Source organism: Rhinatrema bivittatum, chromosome 14 (assembly GCF_901001135.1).
Source record: "Rhinatrema bivittatum chromosome 14, aRhiBiv1.1, whole genome shotgun sequence".
NCBI lineage: Eukaryota > Metazoa > Chordata > Amphibia > Gymnophiona > Rhinatrematidae > Rhinatrema > Rhinatrema bivittatum.
Window position 1 is genome coordinate 2,850,778 of NC_042628.1, and position 16,822 is coordinate 2,867,599.

A 16,822-nucleotide genomic window follows, 5' to 3' on the forward strand; every position below is an offset into this window, starting at 1 on the left:
CTGAAGCCCTATGTAATTCAAATGCACGAATTCAGAATTGGTATGATTCTCCTCCCACCACAGGTCTTTGACCCAGTGGACACAGCCATGTAGGATGGTGCTTGAAAGATGGAGAGTTAAGGAAATCATTGTATAAGGGCAGGATCAACCAAACATAGACTCTCCACAGGAGGGGAGGGGGGATGGTAGTGGTGGTAGTGATATTGGTCAGTGGTGGTAGGCAAGGAAGATTTATTGATTGGAAAGTGTTAGCAATGATGCACATTGTGGAATTAAGTCCGACTGATGACAGCCCGGTGCAAAGTACTCTGCAGTTGATATTGTGGCATTTAGAATATTTGTAGCCCGCCTCCCCACAATGCTAAGCGGGTAAGGACGTCTGCTTGAGCATCGTCCCTGGCCCCTCAGTAAGTACCAGGCAGGGTACGAGGGAGGTTCCTCTGCGTCGTGCTTTCTCTAGGGAAGAGCTCTGTATCGGGCAGATCCTTCTAGAACTGCAGGAGATCCCCCGGCAGAACTTCCAGCAGTGCCGACGCTGATAATGACTTTCCGATGGGAAGCAGAATCCAGGGCTAGCGACCTGCTACATCAAACATCAAATCTAAAAATATCTCAAGTGAAAATGAGCTAATGGGAAACTTTGCATCAGTCCTTTTTTTCCATCCCATCCATAAAAAAAGATGTAAAAATAAGCCCCAAACCCCAGCAGGATATGAATAAAGCAAGCTTAATATCACATGATGATATAACAAACAAATTGGCTACATGTATATTGCCAAAGCATTACATAATGTACCCTGGCAGCCTGGGGCTTTTTTTCTTCTGTCTTCAGTGCCGAAGCATAACTTGCCCATATTAGGTCTGCTCCGTTCTCGGATTTAGGGAAACAGCTGGAGCAGCTGCACTGCTGCTGCGCTGGGAGAAGGACCTGCCGGGACCGAGATTCAACATCCCCAGGCACCCAGACTTGTAAATGTGTCACAGCAGACCTTTCAGTCTCTTTCTTATCCGACCAATGGGAAGGCTGCAATGAACAAGCTCCATTGCATTGCAATACAGCTGTGCTGCATCCAAATGGGAAACGAGCCCCACAGGAGCAACATCTGGCAGCCCAGTAAACAGAGCAGAGACAAAAAAACTCCTGGCCCAGTAAGGAGAAGGGGGAGGGGAGAACTCCTGGCCCCAGTAAGGAGAAGGGGGAGGGGAGAACTCCTGGCCCCAGTAATCAGAAAGGGGAGGGGAGAACTCCTGGCCCCAGTAATCAGAAGGGGGAGGGGAGAACTCCTGGCCCCAGTAAGGAGAAGGGAGAGGGGAGAACTCCTGGCCCCAGTAATCAGAAGGGGGAGGGGAGAACTCCTGGCCCCAGTAATGAGAAGGGGGACCTGAGACCTGCACATGCAAGTCCTGTGGGTAACTTTCCCCAGATAAATTTGCTGCTTGATGCATCGCTGAATATTGACCTCTTAGTCCCTAAAACCAACCTTACTCTCACTAGGAAAAGGACAGGTCCTATCTCATAGCTAAAAAGAACCTGCACTCCCTACCAGCGCAATGAATTCCTCATCACAGCAGTAGCAGCAGCAAAATATCATCCCTTACATAGCAACTCCCCCAACAACAGCCTTTGGGTTGCCTCTTTGCTGGGAAAGCGTCTTTTTAAAGCCCGCAGGTCAGGGGCTGTCATTCTCAGGGTCCCGGCCAGCGTCCCAGCAGCCCCGTGAAACACCAGGCGGGAAACCTCGAGGCGTGTGCAAGGTCGCATGTGATGCAGAGCTCCAACTGAATAACCTTCTGCTTATGGAAGGATAGACTTTCTGCTAAGGGATTTAGAGAAAAATAAAGATTAAGCAGGAAACGTGAGCTGTAAATGCAGCCCATGGGAACGTCCTAGATCCAAGACTTTAACCAAAAGGAAGGGAAGCCGGGCTGAGCGTGCGGACTCTGACATGTGGCTTCATGCAGGGATCCCAGCTGTCGCCCTGTGGAAGAGAAACAGAAGCTTCCCCGTTTAATCTGCTGCAGCTTCTGGGCACCGTACAATGGAACCAGTTAGATTCTCTTTTTATTACCGAAAGTTTCCTAGGGTCTGGAAAAGTCAGCTGTGCCAGTGCCAGTGGCCACGCTTCCGTTTTGCATTTCAGAAGGTGCAGAGCGGGAGCCAAAAGTAAAGGAACCAGAAAAAAACTGATTGTGTCAGCTGGAAAAAGAGAGATTCTTGGCTCAAATAAGCAGAATACAGAGAAACGAATAATCCCAGCTACTCTGTACAGGGGCTATAATAACCCCTAGCATTTGGGCACATGGATGGCTCTGTTGCCAGCGGGCATGAGACTGAGTTTTCCTTTTCTCCATGCCACAAGGAGCTGTAGTTCAGTCACCCAGCGGGCTCTGATTTCCTCGTGGCTCCCGTGGCGAGTCAGTGGCCGAGCAGATGGACGCTGGGAAGCAGAGCCCAGGCCTCCAGCCACTTCGCCTCGCCTTTTCTGACCCTTGTTGGCCAGGTTTGATAATTTCTCGGCATGCAGTGATTTGCCTTCTGTAGTGTGGTGAGGAGACTTTCATAGGGAGCTGGACGGCCAAGAGCAGGACCCCCCAAGCCACTTAGGTTTGGCCTTGTTCCCTTTTTGATTGATCATCCATAGTTGAGTTCTGCGATCCAAAAATTCCGAATTTAGAAAAAAATCCCATCCTATAAATTCTGGTACTGGCTCGTGACCCACTAGGGCTTTTGCTTCTGCCACCCTGTGCTCCTCTGACTGGGAGCCGAGGGAATGTTTGCACAATTAACCTCGAGATTCCTCCAGACTCCCTTCAGTTCCTGCCAAGACACAACTTCTCGTCTTTCTTCCCAAGCCCTCCTATCACCTTCACTTCTTTCTATTGCTGGGGATAAGACAATCATCCTCCCAATCCCTCCTCTGCATATTAGAACCTGTTGTTTGCTTCTGTAAAACATCCCCAGAATCTGTTCCTTCTTTCAGCGCAATGCTTATCCTCTCTCTCATTATCTCCATTACTGCAAGCAGAGCTACTAAAATGTATTCAGAATTCAGCTGATTGACTTCTCTTCCTTCAGTGTCATTCTGACCTTGCAATTCCTCTTCTCAAGTCACTGAGTTAATGCTTCGCGTGCTTTCACTGCCCCAGGAATGCTTCTTGCTAGTGCAGACAAAAGTATAGAAGGAAATGGGGTTTAGCGTGGACTTTTACACACATAAGCCCCTAACTGATTTTCAGAGCACCATTAAGTGGCTTTCAAAATCAAGCCCCCATTTCTCTCACCTACCACCTCCTCATCAGGCGAGTGGCTCTGATCTGGGCTCTTCTTATTTATTTTATTTATTTATTTAAAGTTTTTGTATACCGACATTCGTTAAGAAAACATCACATCGGTTTCCATAGAACAATAAGTAGCCAACAGGGCTTTACAGTGAAACTGATAATAGAAACTGGGGAGAGGGGGGGGGGGGGGGGGGGGAGGGTGCGGGAAACCAAGGTTATGCTGTAGAAATAGGTAAACACAAAAACATAGTTAAATAAAAGTATAGATTTTGTACAATAAAGTACTAGAGGGGGAGAGTTAAGAAAAGGAGTTTTCGGTCATGGACCTAGGGGGCGGGGGTGGAGGAGGGGTGATGGAGAGTAGGAGTGATTAGAAGAGGGGGCTCATGCGTAGGATCGTGTGAACAGCCAGGTCTTGAGGTTCTGTCTGAATTTCTTAGTGCAGGTTTCAAGGCGTAGGTGGGTGGGCATAGAGTTCCATAAGGAGGGTCCAGCTAGGGATATTGCACGTTGTTTGGTGGCTGTGAGATGGAAGAGTTTGGGGGAAGGTGTGTGAATATTTGTGGTGTAGGGTGTTCTGGTGGGTCTGGAGGAGGAACGGATGTGTAAACAGTCTGAGAACCAGAGCATGGACGGCTTTGTGAATAAGGGTGAGTGTTTTAAATTGAATTCTGGCTGTGATGGGGAGCCAATGAAGTTGTCTGAGAACAGTGTGATGTGTTCTTTTCTGCGGGAGCCGGTTAATATTCTTGCAGCTGCATTCTGAAGCAGCTGTAGGGGGGCAAGGCTGTTCTTCAGGAGACCTAGGAGTAGAGCGTTTGAGTAGTCTATTTTAGATAATATGAGGGTTTGTAGGGCTGTTCTGAAGTCGTTGAGGTGCAGGATAGGTTTGAGTTTTTTGAGGGTGTGTAATTTGTAGTAACAGTCTTTGATGGTGGAGGAGATACATTTCTGTAGGCTGAATTGAGGGTCAAGTGTGACACCTAGGTCTCTTACCACTTGCGAGAGGACTGGGGGAGCGAGGGGAGAGTTGGCTGAGGGGGTGGGTACGGGGTTGATGGGTTGAGGTGAAATGATCATAAGTTCAGTTTTGTTAGGATTTAGGGCTAGGTTGAGTTGGGTGAGTAGACAGTTGATGGATGAGAGGGCACTGTCCCATCTTTTTAGGGCGTTGGAGATGGAGTCGGTGATGGGGATAAGCACTTGCACGTCGTCAGCGTAGACAAAATGTGGGAGGTTGAGATTTGAGAGTAGCTGGCAGAGGGGGAGGAGGTATATGTTAAAGAGTGTGGATGATAAGGAGGAGCCTTGGGGTACGCCCCTTGTGATATCGATTGGCTCGGATTTGTGGTTTTCAATTTTTACCTTGGTAGTGTCTGTCGCTTATGTATGATTTGAACCAGCGAAGTGGGGTCCCAGAGATGCCAATGTCAGCTAGACTGTCAAGTAAAATAGTGTGGTTAATAGTGTTGAAGGCTGCAGAGATGTCTAATAGGGCTAGAATGAATGTGTGACTTTTGTCAAAGCCTCTGATGACGAGGTCGGTGAGGGAGAGTAGTAGAGTTTCAGTACTGAAGCTCTTTCTAAAGCCGTGTTGTGATGGAAAGAGTATCTGGTGCTGGTCTAAGTAGTTTGACAGTTGAGTGTTGACTGTTTTTTCAAGGACTTTAGCGACGAAGGGGAGGTTGGAGATAGGTCGGTAGTTGGATAAGTCGGTAGGGTCAAGTTTCGGTTTCTTAAGGATGGGTTTTACTATGGCTGATTTGAGCTGGGAGGGAACATCTCCAGTGGAAACGGAGATGTTGATAATATCAGCTAGCGGTTGGGAAATGCTGTCTGGGATTGTCAATAGCATTTTGTAGGGGATCATGTCAAAGGGGTGGGTAGCGGGTCGCATTTTCTTAAGTATAGCAGAAATTTCAGAGGGGGAGGTGCTTTCGAATGTGTCCATTTTGGAGTCTGTCTCTTTAGGGGTAAATTTGTTAAGTGAAGGAGCAGGGGGAAAGCGGGAGGCAAGGGTGGCGATCTTGTTGTGGAAATATTGGGCAAGCTGGTTGCATTTAGTGTTAGGGTCTTCTCTGCCATTGCCGACTTGCGTTTCTGTGCTGTACGCTGGGAACGGCTGAAGTGATCCTAAATGCACTCCCCCTTTTGTGAAGTTCGTTTAAATCTTAAACCCTGATCTCAGCCTTCTTGATTTTAAGCAGATTTACTGTTGTCCCTGCATTTTCTGAAACCTCTTGTTTGTCTTGTCTACATTGTAAGCTCCACGGAGCAGGGACTGCCTCTGTGTATCTGTACGGTGCTGCACATGTCTGGTAGTGCTACTGAGATGATAATTAGTAGGCCTAGGATTTATTTTTTTTTGCATTTATAGACTGAGTGAGGTCATTCAGTAATGGATCACTCTCTGTGGAGATGCACATAAGCAGTGTTGTCCATTTGGATCTGCTTTTCCCATTACTGTTTTGGCAAAATTCCAGCAACAGTAAAACTTGAATAGACGTGATGTAGTTTTGTTCTCTTTTTAAATGATTTTCCTGAATTGGAGCAAATTATGTTCATGAATGACCTAAAGGGCAGATGATGTCTCTTACCCTGCTGAATGCCGGGTTCCACGGTTTAGTGAAATAGAAAAATTAAAACTGTAGCATCCAGCAAAGGAACTAAACAGAATCTATCATTTTATGTGACCTTCCTTCTGTTGCCCATAGCAAGCTGAGAGAAGGTGCAATAACTACCAGTTCTCAGCCCTTTCATGTTCTGTGACAAACTTACCAAGTGTGATTCTTTTTCACTGCACTAATAGGTAATAAACTAGTTTGCAAACATTTGCATCGATTTTGAATTAACGCTAATACAAGCTAGTTTATGCATGTTAGCACTGCTATTAGTGCTTGTGATGGAAAAGCCAGGTGTTTAGCATGCTTTAATGCCAGAACTGCAGTCTCCTGGATTCCTTTCCAGCCTGCAGTCATCACTGCCTCGGGCTTGTGTATCTGCACTGACCACTGGTCCTCATCCTGGAGCCAGGCTCCATGAGACTTTCTATGGTGGAGGACAGGCTCTAGAGCAGGGCTTCCCAAACCTGTCCTGGGGACCCCACAGCCAGTCGGGTTTTCAGGAGACACAAATGTATCGAATGCATATTCATTGTGGATATCCTGAAACCCTGACTGATATGCAAATTTATCTCATGCATATTCATTGTGGATATCCTGAAACCCTGACTGACATGCAAATTTATCTCATGCATATTCATTGTGGATATCACAATGAATATGGGGACCCCAGACCCCGACTGGCTCTGGGGTCCCCAGGACAGGTTTGGGAAGCCCTGTTTTAGAGTAAGAAAGCACAAAAGACAGGCGTGGCATGTGATTTTCTTTAGCCAATCAGAATTCTCCCTTTCAGGCTGCTATTTTAAGGACTAAGAGGACAATTTTGAAGGTCATCTACCTGGGTAGGTAACAGTACACCTGGGCTTCCAGAGTGCGCTCACTTTCAGGCGCAGTAGGTACGTGCAGTGAGGAGTTTCCACTCCCACATCTTGGGCCCTGGAGGTTTAGCTCCCCCCCTGGGGTGACAATGAAGTGGGACAGAGCCCTGCGACTGAGCGTGTCCTCTACATTTCAGGGAAGGCCCTGGAGCAGGGCCTGTACATTGCCTGAGTGGGACAGTGGGGTTCGTACAGTCCCAAGTTATATTGTGAAAGTTGTTCAGCAGTATTAAGAGACGTCTTATGCAGGTGTCTGTCTGGGATCTGTAGAGCTGTGCGTGCAGCTGGGTGTGTCCGGTAGGGGCTGGAGAGGGCAGGATCTAGGGTGGGGACTCTGGAGTGCAGGTGCCCAGGCTGACCAGATGGAGCTGCACAGTGGAAAAGTTCACAGGAGCTTAGGCAGGGGCTTACTAATGTTTTTGGAAGAAAAACTCACCAATGACTAATTATTTGCTCACAGACATGATTTTCCTAGAAAGCAATTTAGTCCTGATTACTAATTTATTTGGTGTTAGTGCAGCACAAGAAAAGGTTAAATCCTTGGGGGCCACTTGCCAGTCTGTGCCTCCGGCTCAGACTAGGGGTAGCAGCAGCGAGAAGGGGGGCCTACAGTTGTAAAACTGGAAAAAGTCTTCCTGTCCTAGACAACGCCCTCGTTACTGGTATCGATCCCCTGCTGGAACTTGGAAAACATTAAGGAGCTTCTCATTGTCTTAAAAACCTCCTCTTCAGGCTTTCCAGTCAATGCAATTATTTTTACAAACTGCTCAATGTAAACCAAATCTAGTTTTGTAAATGATTTGGTCTAGGAAGAGCGGCAGCAGAACTGGACCCCTTCCTGTGGGGGGAGGGGGAGATAAGGCCTGAGCTGTGACCTGAGATGGCTATTGGCACTCTCTCACTTCCTCCGCCATGCATGGATCACCTGCAGCCAGAGCACATCTGGGAGGGTTATGAATATTTGCACAATTCATTAGTCGCCTTGTCTTGAGAAATCACCAAAGGACTTTTACAGCCTATGAATAGCAGCAAAGCCTGGGCTCGTTGTTACATAGCAGGGCATGGAGAGAGTAAATTAACAAGCAGTCACTGGTATCAAAGCAATTAACTTAGCAGGCAACAGAGTGGGCAATCAATTAGTAGGAACTGAATAATTAGCATGGTGGGTGAATTGGTCAGATAAGTACAGCCAGGTCGGCAGCAGACACCTTTGTAACCTTGCTCAGTTAATGGATTCCACTTTAATCTTTTGTACTGCCTGGCTGATCGGGTATATCTGAGGTGGTTCTGATGGGGCCGACTCCGGGGGCTCCAAGATGTGTTGTCAGACCAGAGCAGGGAGTGGAACCCACCCGTTTTTAACTTAAAATGAATATGATGATTACTGTCTGTGTTTCCTGATGGTACGTGATCTGTTGTAAGAGAGTCTGGAAAATGGGGTGCTATCTTCTCTACCACCACTTCATATCCCTCCCTTTCAGTCAAAATACAAAACAAATCATCACATAAAAGGCATCAGTGCATAACATCATTCAATATTTATTCATTTATTTAGCTATTCTTGTAATCACATTATGATCAATGCAAAGTGCAACAAAACATCTATAAATAACAAAATAACAGAACAGTAAACACAATGTGATATACAAAAAAACCAATTACAAACATTATAGGTTAAAAACATCCTGAAATAACATGCCTTCACGTGCTTTCTAAAAAAGGTAACATCTTGAATAAAACGCAGCTCTCTGGGTAATGCATTCATTAGGAGAGGGACTGCACATGACGAGGCCCCAGCCACGTGGACTGGAATCAAATGGTACCTCCAAAAGATTTGCATCTGGTGAGCGTAATGTTCGTTTGGACACACATTTTTTAAATCATATTTGTCCTCATCATCATAACAAACGCTGATTCCCACCATCCCATACTCACCCCGGTTGCCTACCAGTCCCCCTCTCTCTCTCCAAAGGATTGGATGGGAAGGCTCTCTCCTCGTCCTGACCCCGTAACACTAAGAGAGACCCCACCAGGGCGCACTGTGGAATTGTAGGAAATGGCCCCACTCTGTATACAATTTCTAATCCATTATTTTTCCATATGCTGTAGCAAATGATTGACCAAGAGGAGCTCCTGTTTTATTGATCTCCTTGTCCAGATAGTTTGCATCAACTGCTTCTCTAAACATTTAAAAAGCCCCTTGTGCATCCAGAAGAGTAATGCAGTTGATGTTATAATAGCAGTAATTGTTTCTGGACACTGGGGACAGCTCTTCCTCAGGCCTCTGTGAGATCCAAGGGCCCCACGTTGAGTAATATTGACCTTTATCTCTCTCGCTTTTTTCCTAGGGATCTTTCAAGTAACCAGATACAATTTCTAGAGGTTCAGCTGTTTAAAAATTTGACGTTTCTGAAGGAACTGTAAGTATTTGCTGCCCTTTTGTGCTCTGCTCCCTGGTCAGAACAGCCAGAATAACAGATGTAGGGAGTCGTGGTGGGCATAGCTGGGAATGTGAGGAACTTGCATCTATTGCTGGGTCTCTAGGAAGCTCCAGACCTCTCCTTTCACAGCTCCAGCGCTGCCCTTCCTCAGTAAGCCTGCAGGGAGCGGGAGGAGAGGGCCGAGTCTGGAGCAGACACTGCAGGCAGCTTCGAGGGGCTGCCACAGACACAGCTCAGTCTGCAGCTGTGAGTCCAGGGTTTGGGCAGAGTGAGGGTGCACAAGTCAGCAAGCTGGCACTTATAGGTGGGGAGGGGTCATGCAGGAGCGGGGAACAGGGGTGGGTGGGTGGTGAGAGAGAGAGAGTGTACATTAGAAGGGGGGGGGGGTGTTGGAGGACATTTGTCTTCCCTTCTCCTCCATCCCCTGCTAATGAACAGCTCTGAGGTTCCCAGGTCTGCTCATGTGCGATTCCCTGTGCAGACTTACAGCAAGGCAGAGAGTGCTGTGGTGTCTGAGGCCAGGAAGCACGGGGGCCTTTCTCCTCATACCCAGGCTCATGCCACTCCTCACCGACTTGTATGACTCTTCTTTTTTTGTCTTTCAGAGATATAAGTAACAACCAGATTTCTACATTAGAAGATGGGATATTTGATAATTTATTTAATTTAAGTGAAATGTAAGTCTTGGCGGACATCCCGATCCTGGGCATTTCTTTCAACGTTCGTTCGCTTTAGCTGCCAGTAGTGGAGACGTTTCTCCCGCCCATCCCCACCTCCCAGATGTTTTGCTTCTCCTTCCCCTTGCAAGAAATGAAAGCATTCCTGGGAGGTGAGCAGCAGATGACGATGGCAGAGAGATGGTTGAGGCCTGCGGCCCCCAAGGCTGCTGGAGACCTCTGCTCCTGCCTGCTTCCTCAGGTCATTGCAGACTGACCAGCAGGGTTGTGCCATTGGGATATTAAGCATGCTGAGCCTTTCAGGGCTGAGGAACGTACCTGCCATAGCGTTCGCCGTAGGCTGCCGTGGGTCCTTGTTAGTGGAGAGCGACGCACACATTGAAGTAATTTTGGTACAACAGGGAGCTGTCTTTGAAGGGCAAGGCTTGATCTGAATTCCAGCCCGACACGGCCTCCGTTGACCTTTGTAGCCTGAGAGCAGCGGTTTGTGAACCAGGGAAGCCAGGGTTCAAATCCCGCTGCCACTCCTTGTCGCCTTGGGCCTGATTTACTAAGCAGAGTGAATGGAAAGCCTCAGTAAATCAGGCCCTTAGATTGAAGCTCTTTGCGGACAGTGCCTGAATGTAATTTGCCTTGAGCTACCCTTGAAAGGGCGTTACCTTTCTGCATATAAACAAATACTGACTTCCTCTTCCGATCCATCACACAGCGCTGTGCAGGAGGTATTTTTGCGAGAGACTAATTCCACCCATTGGTCTCCATGCAGAAACCTGAGTTTGAATCCATTTCTTTGCGACTGCAAACTTTCCTGGCTCCCAGGCTGGTTGGAGGAGAGAAACGTTACCATCCTCCAGGCTCAGCTAACCAAATGCAGGCAGCCAGCTCCCCTGTCTGGCCTTCCCCTCTTCACCGTCTCCTCCTGCATCAGGACTTGCGGTAAGTGGGAGAAATGTTTGGTCCATAGTAAACAGGATTGTGCTTCCTGGTGCCGGAGGCAGCGAGGTCTCCTAGTTTGTAACTTTGTCTTCTGCAGGAAGCCGGGTAACTCCCTCTTGTTCTTGTCCCTGATTCAGGAGCAGATTCCCTAGGCTGCCTGCCTGGTCAGGTTATCGTCTTTTCATCAGTGTCCTTGAGGAACTGCACGGAGAAGTCCTGCCGCACCCTCTGCTACGGCAGGCGCCAGACCTACGGTGGCTTGGATAGCGAGGGCCAGTGTTGGTGCGGTCACAGCCTGGAGCTCAATTCATCCTCCAGCTGTTTGCAGACTTGCAGGGAATCTCTTCCAGCTCAGGCCTGTGGGACGTCCATCGTTCAGGTCTTTCCAGTGGAGCTGCCTGCTTGCTTCATGGGTCTGAAGGACTCCTACAGCCTCCTGGAAGCCGCGGCACTGAACATCAGGAGTCCGTATGCTTTCAGCACTTTGCAGTGGGACTTTGGGGATGAGGCGCAGGTTGGGAACAGCACTGATGAAACCGCCTTGCATAAGTACGCCCTGCCTGGCTCATATAATGTTACTGTTACCCTGTTTGTGGAGGGGAGAATTACCTCCGTGCAGACTGAAATCAGCGTGGTTAGCCCACCGGACGAGTTGGAGCTGCAGTGTCCGTCCCTAGTGAGGACAGGAGAGAGCCTGCAGGTCAGCATCAGAAGCCGAGGAGGAACCAACATGGCAGCCACTCACCGCATTACATCCGACTGGGGAGAAACAGGCGAGTGAGCACTAATCATGACCAATGGAAACAGCCCTTATTCTTTTTGCAAATGAAAGAGGAAAAACTCAAGCCAGAAATAATTATTAAGATCACAAGGCTCAAAAAGGTTTTCCAAAGTGCTTTGCAGCTGAATTGAAAAGTGATTTCTGAGGGGAAAAGCATTGCCTGGCTGAGCCCCTGCAGCTGCTAACGAAGGGGGTAGGGCGGGCATGGACCCCCCCCCCCCCCCAGGCAGGCTCGGGGGTGAAGGGGTCCATGCCCACCCTACCCCTGTGCAGCAGCCAAAGCAGGGCTGAGGGAAGCGGGCGTCCCAGCTGCAGCCTTCCTCACCGGAGAGCAACCACAGATTCGGCTGAAGTGGAAATGCAGAAGTATTTAACGACATGAAGGGGCCAAGCCACCTTCAGAGGGAATTTATTTCTGCTTCTTCCCACTATTTCAGTACAGCTTAGCATTTGGTCCTTAACCCATTATGCCCCACATTTTTAAAGATAGGACGCTGGGACTTCATGGGTTAGAGAGGAAGGTGTGGTAAAGCCTCTGCTACTCTGGGCCCTGACTTTTCGCAGCCTTTTTCTTGCAGTGGGAGGTGTGCATTGCAGGCCTTCTCTCCTCCTCGGCTCCTTTTCACGCTCGCTCGGACATCTCACATCCACGCATGCAAGCAAGGGCACCGCCCCCCCCCCCCCCCCCCCCAGACTTTCATAAACACCCGGTCACCTCTCCGGGGAACCAGCTGTGCTGTATTTGGAGGGACAAAATCACACTTTGCTTTACAAATTACCAACTTTCTTTCTCTCCCCTGCCAAAGAATATTATCAAACCAAATGCAGCTCAGTGAGTGCTTGAGATCGAGCTCCCCTGTCCTACCACACGAGTTTCAAAGGCCACCTTGATGGGCAATGTGAATGCCGATCGCAAGGGGCTCTTGGGTTGGGTTTTCAGGAGGTGCGCATGAGGCAGTGACGCTGTAAGGAGCAATGAGCAGAGCTGCTTGCATGTAAATGTAGTATCAAGGAGATTTTGCGCGTGCTTTTACGCACACTGCGTTCCAGGGTCCAGAAGCCATTTACCCAGTCACGTTCAACTTTATGCACACGTAGACCTGCACGGGAGCCCAGTAAACAGGAGCAAATAAACCGTGCCGATCCCATGCACACCCAGGAAAGGGCAAGGCAGGCTTATTGTATTTATTATAAAAATGTGAAGGCTACATTATCCTTGCTTCAAAGTGGCTTGCAGAAAGACACTCATAAGAAGATTCCTTCATAAAACAATAACAAAACTAAAACAGACTTAAACAAACATGAGCAGATCATCTTGGCCCCAGTGGCAACGCATTTAAAGCTGCCTTGAAAATTAGCCCTAAAGCCCCTACGTGTTCTCTGTGCATGCAAAACTGTAGCTGCTGAAACTTGCTCTCCCTCTGTATTAATCAAGGAAGACAGAATCCAGGCTAAACAAGATGAAAGCAAGCAATGCCTGTGATGAAACTGTCTCAAGTCAATCCTTGGGTTTCTAGAATGGGTCGCACACACTCTCATGGCTGTCCAAGTCATTCTGCAGCGAGTCTGTAACCTCCGGCCCCGCCGTAGACCTCGGCTTCCATTGGGTGGACCACTTCTAAACATATCATGGCTTTCTTCACGTTAGCATGGCCGCAGGTTGATGTGGTCATTACTGGACTTTGTGGCTAAGCTCATGTGATGAGTTTCCACTTCTGTTTTTCTTTTAGTTTCTCCAATGTGTCCCTTGGATGGCTTGGTCTTCCCCCGAAACGGGCATTGCTACCAGCTGATCCTGGGAAAAGCTGACTGGTTTGAGGCCCAGCAGTACTGTCGGGACCATGGAAATGGGGCTTTAGCCACCGTGAGTGATCCTGAGCTGCGGAATTTTCTGATAACGCACATCACCAGGTAAAAAGCGAAAGCAACGTCGTCGTGCACTGATACCCCAGCCTCGCTCTCGACTCATCAGCATTGCCGTAATCTCTACAATCTCTGGAGATTTTCGCCTCTGCCTCAGATGGTGTCCCCTGTAGCAGATGCACTTATAACTCGTTGTAGAATGGTATCTCGCTGCTGAATAATCTGGGGCTTGGCATTGAGGACCTATCCTCTTCCATTAGCAGGGCTCAGTCCCCTGGGATTGTTCCATCTGTTTTAGCAGCGTTGCTTGTTAGAAACATGACAACAGAAAAAGACCAATGCAGCCTCTCTAGTCTGCCTGTCCATGCCAGCCAATTCAGCTTTACAATGCCTACCCCTCCCTCAGAGATCCCTTGTGCCTGTCCCAGGCTCTCCTGAATTCAGATCCTGTCCTCATCTCCTCCACCTCCACTGGGAGTCTGTTCCATGCATCCACCACCCTCTCTGTAACATAGAAACATGAGAACAGACAAAGACCGTACAGCCATCCACACACCCCGTCCCTCAGAGATCCCCTGTGCCTGTCCCAGGATCTCCTGAATTCAGATCCTGTCCTCATCACCACCAGCTCCACTGGGAGTCTGTTCCATGTATTCACCACCCTCTCTGTAACATAGAAACATGAGAACAGACAAAGACCGTACAGCCATCCACACACCCCCTCCCTCAGAGACCCCCTGTGCCTGTCCCAGGCTCTCCTGAATTCAGATCCTGTCCTTATCTCCACCAACTCAACTGGGAGTCTGTTCCATGCATCCACCACCCTCTCTGTAACATAGAAACATGGGAACAGACAAAGACCGTACAGCCATCCACACACCCCTCCCTCAGAGATCCCCTGTGCCTGTCCCAGGCTCTCCTGAATTCAGATCCTGTTCTCATCTCCTCCACCTCCACTGGGAGTCTGTTCCATGCATCCACCACCCTCTCTGTAACATAGAAACATGGGAACAGACAAAGACCGTACAGCCATCCACACCCCCCTCCCTCAGAGACCCCCTGTGCATGTCCCAGGCTCTCCTGAATTCAGATCCTGTCCTCATCTCCACCACCTCCACTGGGAGTCTGTTCCATGCATCCACCACCCTCTCTGTAAAAAAATATCTCCTAAGATTACTCTTGAATCCCCCCCTCTTACCCTCATCTCATGACCTCTCGATCTTGAGCCTCCATTCTTTTGAAGGAACGTCCCCTCCCGTGCATGGAAACCTTGGAGGTTTAGGTGGTATGTACAGTTTGGAAATGCCACGTGTGTCTTGACGTTATTTTTATTCATAAATAAAAGCTTGGGAAGTGGGGGGCATCCTTGTTCCTTGCCTGCTCACGGCCCGTGTTTCTTAATCAATGGAGCCCCTTTCCTGCTCTCACATAGACAATGGACCGTGCCCTTCTTCTGGGTCTGTCCCTGCATCTGGTACCCAGCTGATCTTCTAGCCATAAGAGCGTAACTCAAGCACCACAAAATGGATCCAATCTGACTTCCATTTTCTGAGGGAAGTCGTCTTTTGCTTACAGCATCGCTTGCTGCAAGGAAGGATTTGTGTTGTCTTAGCTCTTGTCAACACTTCCAGATGCAAGCTTGGCAGCTCTTCTTTATAAACATGTCTATAAAAAGTAGAGCAGCTGTGAATGCTATCTCCACCCAAATCTGAGTCTCAGAGCCTTAAAATACCCCTTCCTCCCAACCTGGGCATTGCTTTTATTGCTATTCTTTTATATTGGGACTTACAAAGAAACATTTTGTCCTAGGATGTCCCTTTTGTAAATATATCATGAGGTAGCAGAAAGTCCGCAGAAGGACTGAGTGATTATACAACATATGATAGTGACTTTGTAAGAGGAGTGAGTGTGCCTGTGAAGCAACCTTACTGAGTGGGGGGAGTGAGTAGGGTTCTTGGATAGCTTCTCTTCCCATTGATTTAGCCCTTCAGCTGCTCTGAGTGCCACTCGATGGACCGTGAAAGGGAGAAATTGCTGCCGAGCAGAGAAAAAATCGTTCAAATCTTATTAACAGCTGCTGGATTCATGACTGTGTTGCAGGGTTCCCATTTCTCCTCTCTGATAAACAGGATGTGACTTCCCTGGTGAAAAAGGCAAATTAATCAACTCCTTCTGGAAGAGGAGGCTTCTTGAAAGACAGGGCTGCTAGGAAGGAGGGATAGGGAACCGTCCCCCAGAGAGAGACGGTAATCCGTCCTCGCACCCTGCGCGCGGGCGCGCACCGTCCTCGCACCCTGCGTGCGGGCGCGCACGAGGACCTGGGACTCGTCCCCCAGAGACGGACGGTAATCTGTCCTTGCACCCTGCGCGCGGGCGCGCACCGTCCTTGCACCCTGCGTGCGGGCGCGCACGAGGACCTGAGACTCGTCCCCCAGAGACGGATGGTAATCCGTCCTCGCACCCTGCGCGCGGGCGCGCACGAGGACCGGAGACTCGTCCCCCAGAGACGGACGGTAATCCGTCCTCGCACCCTGCGCGCGGGCGCGCACCGTCCTCGCACCCTGCGCGCGGGCGCGCACGAGGACCTGAGACTCGTCCCCCAGAGACGGACGGTAATCCGTCCTCGCACCCTGCGCGCGGGCGCGCACGAGGACCGGAGACTCGTCCCCCAGAGACGGACGGTAATCCGTCCTCGCACCCTGCGCGCGGGCGCGCACGAGGACCGGAGACTCGTCCCCCAGAGACGGACGGTAATCCGTCCTCGCACCCTGCGCGCGGGCGCGCACCGTCCTCGCTCCCTGCGCGTGGGCGCGCACGAGGGCCTGAGACTCGTCCCCCAGAGACGGACGGGAATCTGTCCTCGCACCCTGCGCGCAGGCGCGAGACTCGTCCCCCAGAGACGGACGGTAATCCGTCCTCGCACCCTGCGCGCGGGCGCGCACGAGGACCGGAGACTCATCCCCCAGAGATGGACGGTAATCCGTCCTCGCTCCCTGCGTGCGGGCGCGCACGAGGACCGGAGACTCGTCCCCCAGAGACAGATGTGATGAGCGCTATTACCTAGGTGCACCCCGTTTTACATTGGGATTATGGACGCATGCGGAATCGCGGGTTAAACCGCGCACTGCAGCCAGCGCGCAGTATAGCATCGGCCTGAAGGTGGCCAATGAGCAAATAAAGATGAGTCCCTAAATGTAAGAGTCAGACGGGTAGATTTTAAAAGCGTTGCTTGTATGTGGGCTGTGCATGAGTAACGCAGATTTTAAGAAGCCGGGAAGTGTGTGCGCATCAGGAATAAGGAGGCAGAGGAGGAGTGGGGCCAAGACAACACTTGTAACCCCCA

General features: G+C 49.6%; 1 protein-coding gene across 5 annotated transcripts in view; it reads left to right on the forward strand.

Annotated features, from left to right (window-relative positions):
• The window catches only part of PKD1 (polycystin 1, transient receptor potential channel interacting), a 135,403-nt gene that overhangs the window by 20,248 nt on the left and 98,333 nt on the right, over positions 1-16,822 (forward strand). For all 5 annotated transcript variants that reach the window (XM_029577343.1, XM_029577347.1, XM_029577346.1 and 2 more), the window contains exons 2-6: positions 9,130-9,201; positions 9,828-9,899; positions 10,666-10,835; positions 10,973-11,608; positions 13,347-13,527. In XM_029577343.1, coding sequence (XP_029433203.1) covers positions 9,130-9,201; positions 9,828-9,899; positions 10,666-10,835; positions 10,973-11,608; positions 13,347-13,527 — 1,131 coding nt within the window. The remainder of the gene's footprint in view (positions 1-9,129; positions 9,202-9,827; positions 9,900-10,665; positions 10,836-10,972; positions 11,609-13,346; positions 13,528-16,822) is intronic.